This window comes from Scyliorhinus canicula, chromosome 5 (assembly GCF_902713615.1).
Source record: "Scyliorhinus canicula chromosome 5, sScyCan1.1, whole genome shotgun sequence".
In the NCBI taxonomy this organism is placed as follows: domain Eukaryota; kingdom Metazoa; phylum Chordata; class Chondrichthyes; order Carcharhiniformes; family Scyliorhinidae; genus Scyliorhinus; species Scyliorhinus canicula.
Window position 1 is genome coordinate 123,685,246 of NC_052150.1, and position 15,560 is coordinate 123,700,805.

The window sequence follows — 15,560 nt, forward strand, 5'->3', positions numbered from 1 at the left end:
TTTGCACCATGGGGTTTAATGCAGGACATAAAGACTTTAAGACAGTATTCTAATTCGTTTGCATATGTCTCCTTTTGTTTATACTGCCAATTCACAATGTTCTAATTTAAGATTTATCCACCATTGATTCAATTGATAAAAGAATGCCGTGTGCACACTTCCAAATTTTAATTGGAAAAATAATGCGGAAAAAAAATAAATGTGTAGTCCCTGTAACATAATTTGGACCCTATCATGTAAAATGGTCGATTTCATTTGATGCATTGTTTTCCATTTATTTCTGCAGAGCCTCCCTCGGAAGATCATCTTTTACAGAATACACTCTGGGCTGAAGTTCAGAAGCTGTAAGTTGTTTTAACCCCAAATTCCTTAAAAATCTGATATTTCTCCAATAGGTTGCTCAATTAAATCCACAAAGTCCTAAATCATCTCTAGTCCAGTTGCGATCCTGATTCTGCTTCCATCTGTTGCTTTGTACACATTAGTTCATTGCAAAATGTTTCATCTCCCATACTTATGATCAGCACACCAAAGGTTGGACTTGATGAAGGCAACGTCTCTGGTTAGAGAGCGGCGAGAGTCCTGTGTCAACCCTTTTAGGGAAGACCCCCAGAATGATATGCCATAGGCCAGACCCTGGGGATAGAGGCCTGTCAGCCAAGAGGTGCCAACTAATCGGAGGCTGGCAGTTTTTCTGTACTCGGCAGTTCCACTGGAGAGGCAGTGGCTGCTACTAGTATGACACCAATCTGAGGCCTCAGATTGAGGAAGGGCTCAGGCATAGGTGAGTGCATGATAGTGGGAGGGTATGTACAGGCTGGGGTTCGTGGGGATGAGGCAGATTGGCAGGAGAGCAAGGGGTGGCTTTCGGCAGGCTTCTTTCTTCTTGACGCCAACAATGGATGCCAATGCCCCCTGGCGCAGCGAGGTTGTGACTATTATGAATTGAATGTGCTGTCCATCTCTGACGAAGTAGACATCAGTGACCTGTAAAATGCAGTAGGCGTACAGCCATTTGCCAAGACAGCTGACCCTTGGAAGGGGATAGAAGCAAAGAATTCAAGGCCCCAGCGACTTTGATATCAACTGGCAGAATGTGGCGGGCCGTGTTATAAGGTGGATGGCCTTTGGCAATGAGGGAACAGATGTGAGTGACCATCTGCATTGGGAGACACATTCTTCTATAGCACCGGTTCTCCATCATCTCCAAGTAGCTCCATCTTTGCCGAAAGATCCTGTCATGTGGGTATGACTCCATTTTCTTGCTGCCCTTCATTCCTCGCCCCGACAGTCCTGATGCTTGGGGTTAAGAACTTCTTGTGAAGGGTATTGTTCCTCAGCGATTTAACATGTGAACTAGTCCACATTAGCAGGAAGAATAAGAAAGCAGCATATTAACTAAATGGGAGATTGCAAAAGTCTGAGCTGCAGAGGGATCTGGGTGTCATGACATAAGAATCACAAAGAATTAGTATGCAGGTACAGCAAATTATTATGAAAGTAAATGGAATGTTGTTTATTGCAAGCAGAGTGGAATATCGAAGTAGAAATGTTTTGCTACAGCTGCTTTGCTACAGCTGTATGAAGTATTGGTGAGACCATATCTCAAGTACTCTACAATTTTGGTCTCTTTATTTAAGAAAGGATGTAATTGTATTAGAAGCAGTTCAAAGACTTATTCCTGGGATGAAGGATTTATTCTGTGAGGAAAAGTTACCAGTTTGGGTCTGTACCCATTGGAAGAATGAGTGAAACATACAAGATTCTGAGTGGAGTTGACAGGGTGGAACCGAAAGGATGTTTCTTCTTGTGGAAGAGACTAGAACTAGGGGAGAACACAATTTGAAAATAAGAGGTCTCCCATTTATAACAGATTAGGAGATTTTTTTTTTTGTGAGAGTCACAATCTGTGGAGCTCTCTTTCCCAGAGAGCAATGGAGGCAAGTTATTGAATATTTTTAAGGCTGAGTTCAATAGGTTTTGGTTGACAAGGAAGTCAAAGGGAATGGGGGGGGGGGGGGGGGGGGGGGGGGGGGGTTAGAAAGGAAATTGGAGTTGAGGAAATTGGAACCTAGTCCTGTTTCTAATTCACATGTATGTATGTTCATATGCAGAAATTAAGATTACTATTTTTAATTTATTTTTGCAAAGGTGATCTTGAAAACTACCTTATAACAAACATTCATCCAAAGTCAATGCTGCTGTCATAATTCAGAGTTTGCATCAGCTTAAATTTGCATCACCAAAGCATGATGCTGTTCTGCGCTGTTGTTGTTACTGGAGAGCATCTGAAACGTTAACGTCATTGCACTGTAGGCATGGTGTTCACTAAAACTTAAGTGTAGTGCAATAAGAGTGCATGAAAGTTGTGTGCAATGTTCACCTGAACTCTAATATTAAAAAACTAGTTTGCTCTAAGAGAGCACTTGAGGTATGTAATTATGTGCGAAGACCTGTTGGTGGTGTTCGAAGTAAATTGAGTTAATGCGCTAAGAGTATTGTACAAGAAGAACATTGGAACAAAATTATCTGAATCATCTCAAGTAATATCCTTTCAGTAGTCTATTAAAACCAATATGTGAAACATATCAAGTGGAAACATGGCTAACAAATTGTAGAATCTCGAACATTGTTTAACGTGATCTTGTTTTCGGATTATAGTTTGTCTTATTCTAAAGGTTTATCCCATTTTACATTTCAAATGGTCAAAATTTAGTGCTCTGATTTGGTTTTTATTCTTTTAAAATAAGGTAGATAATTATGTTCGAGGTGGTGTAATGTTTAAGTTCGTTTTTATTATGAGAGTATCATTTTTATTTATATTTTAGTAAGCAATTAAGCATATGAACTTTCACAACAGCCCAACAGTAATTTCTACAATCAATTTTTTTAAAATTTCAATTCTACGGATCATTTAAATTTAACCTCACTTATCAAACTGTCAGTTACCTTTTATATGTAATAAATATTACATAATTTATTAGGCTGCTGACTGCTAGAAGGTCTCAGTAATTGACTGCTCCTGAAGAGGCCAGTTTGATTTTGCTTCTTAGCTCACGCAAAGAGACTGCTCTCATTCCCATTTCCTACCCTCTTATTGTCACCACCTCCCCCAGTCCCACAAAGGAGCTTGAGTGCAAAGCTGTTTTTCAGTATTCAACTGGGAACAAATTAAAAATACAGGCAGTGTAACTTAGAGAAACAGAACTGAATGCTAGAGCTTGAGGAAGCAGAGGCACCACCGAGTGCTGCAAGGACTGAAAAGTAAAACTAATTGCCCAGATTTTGCTACCAGTGGTTGTAAAGATGCACTTTCACAGACTTCATTAATGAACACAAAAGGTATTTATTGATAAGAATTTTACAGTAGCCTCATGGCTGTAGCTTTCTCCCAAAATGTCTCTTTGCCTAAGAGCCCACAGCACTCAGCAGCAGACTTGCATCAGTGGAAAGTTGCTTGGGGTTAGCACAACAATATGCCAAAAAGTCACACTGATGTAGAGCATGTTAGAAGAGCTAGAGAGCACCCCTTTCCCCTCACCATCATTGACAATGGTTCCGGACTCCAGGCTACAGAAGCAAAAGGGGCTGCAGCAGACAAGCACACAGCCTTCAGGCATCAAACAGTAAACAGCAACAGTACAATGGCAAACACATGGCTTCTGAACAGTAAACATAAACAGTACAAAAAAGGCACCAATAATTTGCTCGGATTCCAAAACAGTGAACCATGCATTCCCTACAGTGCAGAAGGAGGCCATTGGACCCATTGAGTCTGCAGCGACCCTCTGAAAGGGCACCCTACATAGGCCCACTCCCCAGTCTTACCTCTGTAACTCTACCTAGCCTACACATCCCTGGACTCTAAGGGGCAATTTTATCATGGCCAATCCACCTAAGCGGCACATCTTTGGACTGTTAGAGGAAACCGGAGCACCCGGAGGAAATCCACACAGACAGGGTGAGAATGGGCAAATTCCACGCAGTCACACAAGGCAGGAATTGAACCTGGGTCCCTGGTGCTGTGAGGCAACAGTGCTAACCACTGTGCCACTGTGTCGCCCCCCTGAAACAATAAGCAGTCAGCAGCATAATAAATCCGCCAGCAATCTACAAACGCATTTCTTCAAGACTTTCAAGTTGCTCAATGGTATCGGACCACCACCCTCTTGTACTAGAGACACCTGACTCCACCCAGTGCTTAGTCCAGGCCACAGAAGTAAAAGAGGCGGTAGCAAGCAAACACTTGGCTTCCAAACATTGAAGTGTGAGCAATACAACAAAGGCACCGGCAAGCTGCAAGAGTAGTTCCTCATAGCTCCAGCCAGCTGCTCAGTTGAATCAGGCTGCCACCCTACCCCTTCGTCAGACAGGCACCAGCTTCCTCGCTCTGGCCGCAGAAGCAAAAGAGGCAGCAGCAAATAGACACACAGCTTCAAAGTAGCTGCAGCAGCATTCGGACCAATCTGCTTCTCGCTCCCAGCTTCTCTGGCAGCTCCCAGCAGTAGACTCTCAAAGGCAGGAGCACTCATTATCTGAAAGCCACACTAACATGGAACACAGCAAAGGAGTGAGAGAGCACCCCTTCCCCTTCTACAGACTGGCAGTGGGTCTGCTTACAGATTCCGTGCCACAGAAGCAGAAGAGGCAGCAGTAAACAAAAACTAGGTGTTCAGGCATTTAAAAAAATAATGCATTTTATTCCAAACATATAAAAAAAACAGCAACATATACAAAAACACACTCCACAAACATCCAGTCCAATTTGTACAATTTTTCCCTTTTAGCCCCTCCCTCCCTTCTCACCAACTCCGTGACGAACCGTTCCTCAAACATTGTCATGAACAACCCTCACTGTGTCTCGAAGCCCTCCGCTGACCCCTCAACTCACATTTAATCTTATATACCGGAGAAAATCGTACACGTCCCCCAACCCACATTTGCTTCTTCTGCAAATCACTGTAAATCTGTGCCCTCTCGTTCCTTTTTCTTTTCAATGTAATTTATTCCAAACATATTCAAAGGTGCAAAAACATAAATAAAGGAGAATTCTCCACACCTCACAGTTCACAGTTTGTGCAAGTTTCCCCCCCTGACCCGCTCGTCCCCCACCCCTGGAAGAACCCACTCATCCTCGTCCGAGTCATATGCACCCTATGCACCACCTTAAACTGAATCAAACTCATACCCGCACATGAGGTGGTTGAATTCATCCTATACATTGCCTCACTCCAAACTCCCCATCCCCCCAGCTCCTCTTCCCATTTTCCTTAATCCTCACCACCTGCGCTTCCCCCTGTTCCCCCTGCCACCCATATACATCCCCAATCTTACTCTCCCCTTCCACATCTGGGAGCAGCAACTACTCCAGTGAGGTATACTCCAGCAGCTTGGGAAACCCTCTCCATTCCTTCCGCGTAAAGGGGGCGGGGGGGGGGCAGTTGCCCCCTTACAAACTTATTGCCCCTTAGCAAGCAATCACAACAACAAAATCACCCCACCGGAGAAAAAGCCCCCACCCTCCTGCCCCCACATTACCCGCATCTTCTGATCTGTTTTGTTCCAGCTCCTCCATCTCCTATCAATGTTCAGTTATCCGCCAGTTTATAGTGTCTAATAAAGTTGTTGGCCCCCTCTGGGTATCACTGTGGTTGGACATCACCTTTCCATCTCCCGTATCTGTGACCTCTGTGCCTCCAGGCACGTCTCGACTCTTTCCATCGCTCCTTTCAAGGGTGCCACCGTTTCTCGATGGCCTTCAACCGGTCTTCCTGCATCTCCTTTCGTTGGTAGGACAGACGGACAGCAGCTGTAGTTGCCCATGTTATGGGTGTACATAATATTGGAGGATGGCCGTTAGGATCTGTGGACGCTAAGTCCCTCAGCCTCCAGCCCAGGGTAGACCACCGACCAATGGCACCCAATCCACCACCAGGCCCCGCCGAACACAGGGCAGTAGCTCCAGTGCCTGAACATAAAAATGGCTACTCATCTCCTCCAGGGCCCTCAGCTGCCATTGCGTTAGTTTCCCGTTTGTAAATAGGAGTGCTAAACTATGCCTGCGTGACCTCTCACTGGGGAGCTGGTTAGTTCTCAGGAGGCCGTTAGATTGGACTTCCATCTCGCTTATGAGTTGGAAATTGCCCTTAATTGGTCTCAATTGATGTCTTGCCACGTCCACGCCAACAGGAATGGGCCGGTAATATCGCAAACCGATTTGCATCCGACATAGATCCCCTAGGCTTCTCCCGTTATTTAACCGGCGCCACCCGATCCATGTTGGCACAACGTGGCTGTTAATAATAACCTTTATTATTGTCACAAGTAGGCTTACTTGCAATGAAGTTACTGTGAAGAGCCCCTGGTCACCACATTGCGGCACCTGTTCGGGTACACAGAGGGAGAATTCAGAATGTCATATTCACCTACCAGCACATCTTTCGAGACTTGTGAAAGGAAACGGAGCACCCGGAGGAAACCCACGCAGACACAGGGAGAACGTGCCCTTTCCACATAGACAGTAACCCAAACGGGAATCGAACCAGGGCCCCTGGTGCTGTGAAGCAACAGTGCTAACCACTGTGCTAGATTGCACCCAGAGTCCATCTGGCCTGTTTTGAGATTAAAAAGAGAGTGAATATCAGAATCACGTGTGCTAGGCTCTTCCATGTTGTATACTTGAAACATCTTAGTTGATCGATTACTCAGTGATTTTGACTTGATTTTGCACTGCTTTATCAAATGTCCTCTATTGTGACAATAAAAACACGCAGTCTTCTTAAATCAACTGATTCATGATTGCAGTTATTACCTCCACGTCGGTAACGTACCACTTTACGAATTACTGACTGATTGCCTATTCTGTGCCATTTTGTTTTTTTGGTGGCTGAAATTGTTTCCTGTTCGCGGCTGTTTCAATGGTTTTGGTACCACGGCTGACTGCAGGCTCTAGCCCTACCTCGTGAATGAGGCCATTTTGTGCATTCTGCCGCTCTTGTGCACCTTTTCTAGCGCTTTCCATGGCCAGCACTATCTACATTGCTCATTTACAATGTATGTCTACCTCTGCAAAAAATCTACGTTGATTGGCATTGTTGTTCATGCCACAGACAAACCTATCCCATAACATGTAATTTAGGCTAACTCCAAAATCACAATACTCCGATAATTGCTTCTGTTTAGCAATGTAAGTATCAATCGATTTGCCTGGGGCGCTCACTCTCAAACTAAATTTGAATCTCTAGAGTATGACTGATGGTTGAGGTTGCACTTGAGCCATTACTAAATCCATGAGGTTACTAAATGATTCGGAATCGACAACACTTAAGAGAATTGCTTTGCCTTTTGCCTCCTCCCCTATTTTGTTTGTTTGGAAATAATACTCATACCGTTTGATGTATTGTGTCCAGTCCTCCATGGAGGAGTCAAGTGGGTCTTTTCGCCCAAAGAGAGGCATTCTGGTGAGTACTTATTTTTTAGACTTTGATTAAAACAAGATACTCACAGGTGTTGGCCAGAGGCAGTTTCAAGATAATTAATTCCCGTTGCCAGATGTAAAGATGCACTTTCACAGACCTCGTTAATTTTTTAAAATATAAATTTAGAGTACCCAATTCATTTTTTCCAATTAAGGGACATTTTAGCATGGGCAATCCACTTACCCTGCACACCTTTGGGTTGTAGGGGTGAAACCCACGCAAACACGGGGAGATGGTGCAAACTCCACACGGACAGTGACCTAGGGCTGAGATCAAACCTGAGACCTTGGTGTTGTGAGGCAGCAATGCTAACCACTGTGCCACCGTGCTGCCCTTGTTATGGGCCAGGGTTTAGAGTACCCCAAAGTGTATCATGGAGTTAACCGGACCCACGACTTTTACTAGATTGTGGTATGGGGAGCATTCTACAAGTGTGGTGCAGCAGAAATGTAAAAATAATTTTTAAAGCAAAACAATGTTTATTCTATGAACTCAATTAACCTTTTTAAAACATACAGTGAACATCTCAACAACCATCAATTCAAATACACCCCCCAAAGAATACAACACCCAAAGTAATCCTTAAACTGTCCTTTTAACATCCAGAAGACAAAAATCCTTTTTACAGAAGCACATCGGGTTAATATTCTCTACTGAAAGCAGTTATCTAGTGATCTAGAGATAGTCTTTAGATGGCCGAGAGATCGAAATTATACCTTCTCTAGCTGGCTTCAGCTCCAACACTAAACACGAAACCAAAAAACACAGACACACCTAAGCTTTTCCTCAAAAGCAAAACTAAAAAGCAGAGCCAGAGCTCAGCTCCACCCACACTCTGACATCACTGCAGTCACGTGAGCAGACAAACATTTCTTAAAGTGACATTCCCATGACACCCTCCAGACCTTATTAATGAACACAAAAGGTGGAAGAACTATACAGCAAGCTCATGGCTGTAGCTAGCTCTCAAAATGTCTGTTTGTCGAAGAATCTCTCTCCGTGAGGTGATTCCACATGTTTGAGACCTGATTGGTTGCACATGCCTTGTGACCCTTACTCTGCTGTGTTGGCCTTAAAGAGACAATCACCACAGTGGTGAAGCAATGGCACTCGCTGCTGACCTTGATGAAAAAGTGCTGACAAAGATTTAACTATCTCAAGTGTGAATTTCCCAATTGGGGCCATTAATTTGAATATGGCACCAAGTGAACAGGGTGTCCAGAAATCCAAGAGTGATTTCATTCAGCACAATAAGCAGCCATGCATAATTAAGTGTTCTCATAGACAACACAGCAGGAAGTAAAAGGAACTGAATTTTTTACCTGGAGTTAAAAATTTTAGATTGAGAAATAAATGATTGTGACATACGTACATTTTAGGCTGGAAACTGAACCATGATAACCATTTCAAAAATACTTTAATAATAGAATTTTCTGTCATGAAGATATTTGATAAACTAAAATATAAAATTAGCTTTTCAGGACATTGAAGATGTTCTGCAATAATGATAAACTTTGTACCTTATGCAGCAATATGTAACTTTTTCAAGGGTTTAACAGCAAAATCAAGAATGTAAAAGGCCTGTTTCCATCAGTTCAATATTTTCTACTTGCCTACAGTCTGGGATTGATTCAACAGCGCATCTATAAGGTTGCATCAAGTCACTGACAGCAGCTTCTAGGTTGCCATTTTTAATTGTGCATTCACAGACTCTAAAAGTAGCTGTCAGTTTCTGAGGAGTAATCACAGGAAACATTGACAGTCTCATTGTCATTAATATGGCAAAATCCAGGCCAATAAGTATGCATTCTGGCAATTAAATGTAATAGCCAGACATGGCATGGTGGCACAGTGGTTAGCACTGCTGCCTCACATGTGCAGGGACCTGCGTTCAATACCGACTGTCTCTATGGATTTTGCACATTCTCCCCATGTCTGCGTCGGTTTCCTCCACCAGTGCAAAAAATTGCAGATTAGATGGATTGACCATGCTAAATTGCATGGGGTTACAAAAATAAGGCAGGAGATTGGGCCTGGGTAGTTACGGTTGTCTTTCGAAGGGTAGGTGCAGACTCGATGGACTGAATAGCCTCCTGCACTGTGGGGATTCTATGGATTAAAGCCAGGGGTGAAAAAAAACACGGCTTAGGAAGTAAGTGCAACAGAGCGACACAGTAGCCTCAGCCCCAGGGACCCAGGTTCAGAAAATTCTGTTCTCCCTCAGCTTACCTGAATAGTGTGATGACTAGCGGATTTTCACAGTATCTTTATTGCAGTGTTAATGTAAGCTTGCTTGTGACAGTAAAAAATTATCGTTATAGAATGAAAATGTGCACTTGATGCAAGACTTTTGTCGATTAATGTAAAGATGTAGGTTTGCTTCAAAACATTTGCCTGCTCGATTTAAAAAAGAATTATGTCAAAAGAACAACACAGTGTTGTCAACACTCAAATCCTTTGATTTTTTTTGGGGAGTGTTTTGATTAATTGCTTGTGAGTCAGCTGGGAAATTTAAAATCTAACAGTAAATGTTCTAATTACACTCTCCAGGCTCAGAGTCCTGCCTGCCAAGAGTGCCTGTCAGAAAATTTTGTGAAATTATTCTGTGATTTTCAGTCCAACAAAACATTGAACATCTCTGCCCGGGGTAATTGCCTCTATTGTGATCGGTAATAAAGATTCCATTGTAATACAGTATTTTCAACTTAACTAATGTTATTTTCAGGTAAAAATATTTAGTTAGCATTTGTCTTCTACCTTTCTACTTCAGGGATTTTTTTCTGCTTTGGAGATGCGGCAACTTTATTTCTTAAAAAGGAAGGTTATAATTATGTTAAGGCTTAACTTCAAATACTTTATTTTGCCAATTTAGTAACAAAGATATCAAGAATGATGGGCCAGTCTTTATATTTTATAGTTTAAGTCAAAAAGGAGCTTTGCCAAATCCTTACAGTGCAGAAGGAGGCCATTCAACCCATCAAGTCTGCATCGGTCCTTGGAAACATCGCCCAATTTAAGCCCACACCTCCACCCTATCCCCATAACCCTACCTAACCTTTTGGACATCAAGGGCAATTTAGCATGGCCAATTCACCTGCATATCTTTGGACTGTGGGAGGAAACCGAAGCACCTGGAGGAAACCCACACAGACACAGGGCTGGAATTGAACCAGCTGTGGGGCTGTGAGGCAGCAGTGCTAACCGCTGTTTCACCGTACCAAAGAATTTTTCCTCAGTGTCCCCAAAAGAGTTATCTTGGACAGCTAAATGCATCTGTGGGATGAGGCATATTTTTGACTGTTCTGAGTGATTTGGAGTACACTTTTTCTTTGAAAATATTTTTATTGGCATTTTTGCACTTAATATCCAAACTGCAGAACAATACAGGAACAACAATAATCTTTTTTAATATAAATGTAAAGTACCCAATTCATTTTTTTTCAATTAAGGGGCAATTTAGCATGGTTAATGCACCTACCCTGCACATCTTTGGGATGTGAGCTGCCCACAGAAACAAAAATAATAACCAACACAATAATAACACCAACACAGGTAGCACAAGCTGTCACCACATCTGTGACAGTGGTCCCAATTCTATCTTTTCCCTATGTTATTTATATGATTTGGAGTACACCCAAGTATAGGAATTGAGGGCAGCATGATGGCACAGTGGTTAGCATGGCATTGAGGACCCGGATTCGATCCTTGCCCCAGATCACTATCCGTGTGGAGTCTGCAAATTCTCCCCGTGTTTGCGTAGGTCTCACCCCCACCACCCAAAAGATGTGCAGACCAGGTGGTTTGGTGACGCTAACTTGTCCCTTAATTGGAAAAAACAGTAATTGGGTACTCTAAATTTTAAAAAAGTATAAGAATTGTATCTGTGCTAATGTGTACCTGATTATATTTCAAGTTACTTATTTCAAAGTTTTCCACCGGATGGTTTTTAATATTTTATTGAAGTCTGCTGTATCATTATAATGAAATGCGATCACTATTCCTTCAGCATTTTCTCCCCTTTATTCTTGATTGAATGGCCTGGATTTTGCTGCACTAATAACAGCGAAGCTATCGAAATTCACTATTACTGTAATTCAGTGACTATTGCACTTTTCCATCCGTGGACCATGCAAGTGGGACAAAAGACCCTGTAGATCACCTGCTTTCGCTTTCCAATGCAAAAAAATCAACAGAATGAACGGACATGCTTTAGATGAGACACTAATATGATATCTAAATGCAAACTAGAGAGCTTCCATCTCCATGTTCAGCCCCTCACAGTGTGGAAAAAACAGATCTCCCAGATATATGCCATAGCAGTCCAGTAAATCTAATAGATCTACATGCGGAGCCAGTCTGGTTGTACAATGTCATGAAACTGATGGGGATGAGGATTCTGCCTGCTCTCTGATATGGTCTTGACCATGGCATCGCACTTCCTCATACCCCCAATCCCCTACCCCCAAAACTTCCCGATCTTAAAAACCCCTGATGGTTCATTCACATTTCCTGGGACCAACCAAAAAGGTATGTCATAGCCCTCTGAAATTTAATTCTCTTTCGTATTCCAGCTGTTCCTTGAGGTACCAATTACATGGGGATCCTTTCATTTGGTTTTGGCTAAATACATATTAATTGCTATGATGGCATTTGGAAAACTGGCTTGTTACTGCAAATAGTTTCAATTTGGTAGCAACATAACGGATATTAAATGCAAGCTCAGTAGCTTAATGTGAAAGTTCAGCTTAAATAAGTGGCCTGACAATGTTGGGTTTCATATTCTATGCAAAAAATTATAAATATAACAAATTTTCAAGCAATCCATTGGGCGGTCTTTTGCTTTTGCATATTGTTTAACAAAGCTCTATGCCGTTCAAATACATCTGTGCAGTCAATTATTCCTGACCACAGTGGTACCACAGTAACAATATTGACATTTTAAAAAATTTTGCATTGATTTTACATTTAAGGGATTGGATTTTGTTTATTGTCACGTGTACCAAGGTACAGTGAAACAATTTTACTGCGAACAGCTCAACAGATCATTAAGTACATTAAAAAAAAGGAAATAGAAGAAAATACATAATAGGGCAACACAAGGTACACCATGTAACTACATTTATCACATCCACTTGCTGCCTCCAAAACACTTAATTTCTATTTGATACTTTTTAAGTGTATTTACTGTTATATGATTCTGTACTGCAGCTGGAAGCTTTATTAGATTTCTTTGAGTTTCAGTCTTCAGTACTTGAAAACTATAGTGAGCCTTGTACAAAATATATACATTTATTTACAGTTATAAAAGAAGCCGCAATAAGAGAAGTAAAGAAAATAAAATATAAAGCTTATGCTTATTGCATAATCAGTTGAAGAGATATGTACAAGGTTTTGAGGTGATCAATCTCAAATCGCCTCCGTTGACATGTGAGTGACCCAGTCTCATTCCAAGACCGTTCTAGCATCTATACTTCAACTGCAAGAATACGTGCACCAAAAGCATCCTTATTCCTAATGGTCCTTGTGCCATGGGAGGTCACAATTCTGTTATTTGACTTGTACCTACTTATTTGTTCTGTTCCACTATCTGAGGTACCACACAGAGTATCAGGCCTCTTTAAAGCTATCCGATTAAACAAATGATAGGAATGAGTTAATGCTTCCCCAAGGCAATTCCAAAGGCAATCATGATGGAAAATCTTTCAATCTTCATCTGCCTAATTAAGCTATATTATTTAGATAGAAAGCCTTACTCTAAAATAGAAGCCGACAAAAGCACTTAGCTTGCACAGCCTGAATCTGTAGTATAGTTAAAAATTCACTGCAAGTGTCTGCCATTATAAAGTTACTGGAGTAAATCTTGACAAATAAGTTAACATGCAATAGTTAAATAGATAGCCTAGGTTACACATTCTTGCTGAAACTACTGGACTGCATTCAATTGACTGGTTAAGCGGTGGCTACTCCATTTGTATTATTTTTAAAAGTGTCAATGTATTTGGGGAGGGTGTAAAGCAGTTTTTATTTATATTGTGCCTTTTCCCAAAGCACTTCACTGGTTGGTCATTTCTATGACAGTGGACTATGCGTTATCAGGCCTGCCCCACCACGGAATATGGCACAAAGTGCCCGGTTGCATAATTAATTAGGTCACCCTGGCATTTCACCCCCACCCCCCAGGACTCTGCCACCTCTGGCATGAGCCTCTTCTGCACACCCCCTTGAACGCTGCACTCATCAAAGCTTCCCTGGGATGTCTGCTCGCCAGGTACAGTACATGGCTTCAGAGACCAGTCTGGTTCCACGCTGATCTGCCTTCATGCCGCCTGGTTGCATTTTCTGATGCTGGGGGGTGGAGGGGTTTGCTTTTGACATCGGAGCCTGATAATGACATACTCATTTATTATAATGATGTGCCTGATGTTGAACAGGAAAGTAGACAGTCATGTCATTTGTTTATGCTGACGTAAAGTGGGACTTTGCAGTTCTCACGATATTTTCCACTCCTGATGGTGAACCTGCCCAACATGTGTGGGAGAGAAAAATCCCAATTTGATAATAGTTTAGTTTTGTAATACTGTCTAACCTAATTCTTTTCTTATTTTCCTCCGGGCCTTTCTCCTCATTGTTGAGCTTTCAATTCTTTTTTAAACAAAATGCAATTTTATTTTTGAATACATGACTTTTAAAACTATCTTGTAATCTCAATTTCCTACTTGACTTTCACTACGTGTATCCAATTAATTACTAAGTTAATCTTTTCATTTATAATTCTACTTTGTGAATGATTCGATTTCTTTTACCTCACCAATAAAACAGGTTTATCTTGATAGTACTGGGAAATAAATGAGTAGGGAGAAAAAGATCGTTTGCCAGACCCTCTAATGCAATTACTGTTCATGATTCCTAGTTAACAAGTGTGTATGTGTGTGTGTGTGTGTGTGTGTGTGTGTGCGCGTGTGAAGCATTATCAGTTGGTTGAGGTACTGGCGTGGTGGGGTTCTTTGCACCTGTGAAATCATGCCCCAAATTTCAGACATACAGGGCTGAATTCTCCACCACCGGTCATAGAGTTCCCGATGCGGCAGTGAATTCAGCGTCGGGGGAAAAAATGGGGCCTTTCCGATGCTCTAGTCCCTCGCTAGTTTCGGGAGGGATCAGGATGAAAATGGTTCATTAAGACCCATTTGGAAGCTATTAACGACCATATTCTCTGGGCCTTTGTGATTCTACGGTCCTCTGTGCTGGGAATCATGTGGGCGGGAATTGGTGCAAGCCCTGACCAGCGTGTACCTGACGCGGTGAACCTCGTGGTTGGCCAAGGGTGTACGTCTTCATGAAACTTTCCCCCAAAGTCCATCAGAGGGCCACCTCCCCCCTCCCACAATGCAGGACTTGCTCCCCACATCAGAGACCCCCTAATTAAAGAGACCCCCTAAGTAAAGAGACCCCCCAGAAGAGAGACCCCTCTCTAAAAGCCCCCCCCCCCCAAGAAGAGAGGCTTCTGCCTGGAAGCTAAAGAGAAGCCAGACAAAGGCAGTGAAAAAAAAATCACTGCTTTAACATTCACTTGGGCAATACGCCTTCCGGCTCAAACACAGGAAGCAGCACATGTCACAGGGCTAAATAGTTGGCTTTTAAAGCAGGCCGGCAGCACAGTTCAATTCCCGTACCAGCCTCCCTGAACAGGTGTCGGAATGTGGCGACTGGGGATTTTTACAGTAACTTCATTTGAAGCCTACTTGTGACAATAGGCAATTTTCATGTCAATTCCTGGAAAGGGAAAAACCAGCCAGCTGGGTTTAAACCCTTCAGATCTTTGATCCACAAGCCATTAATCCATTTCTCTTTAATATTGATTTTTACCAGGCTGTGATTGACAGCTTCCACACAAACCCAGCTGTCAGCATTTTTCCATTCATCTTCCTTCCCGCTTAAGTGGGGTGGCACAGTGGTTAGCACTGCTGCCTCAGAACACCAAAGATGTGAATGTAAGGTGGGTGACGGCGATAGGGCGTGGGAATGGGCTGAGGGAGGGTGCTCATTCAGAGGGTCGGTGTAGACTCGATGGGCAGAATGGCC

At 42.5% G+C, this 15,560-nt stretch overlaps 1 protein-coding gene across 1 annotated transcript in view; it reads left to right on the forward strand.

Moving 5' to 3' along the window:
- The window catches only part of elp2 (elongator acetyltransferase complex subunit 2), a 176,915-nt gene that overhangs the window by 110,524 nt on the left and 50,831 nt on the right, over positions 1-15,560 (forward strand). The window contains exon 16 of the mRNA XM_038797582.1: positions 287-344. Within this exon, the coding sequence (XP_038653510.1) occupies positions 287-344 (58 nt within the window). The remainder of the gene's footprint in view (positions 1-286; positions 345-15,560) is intronic.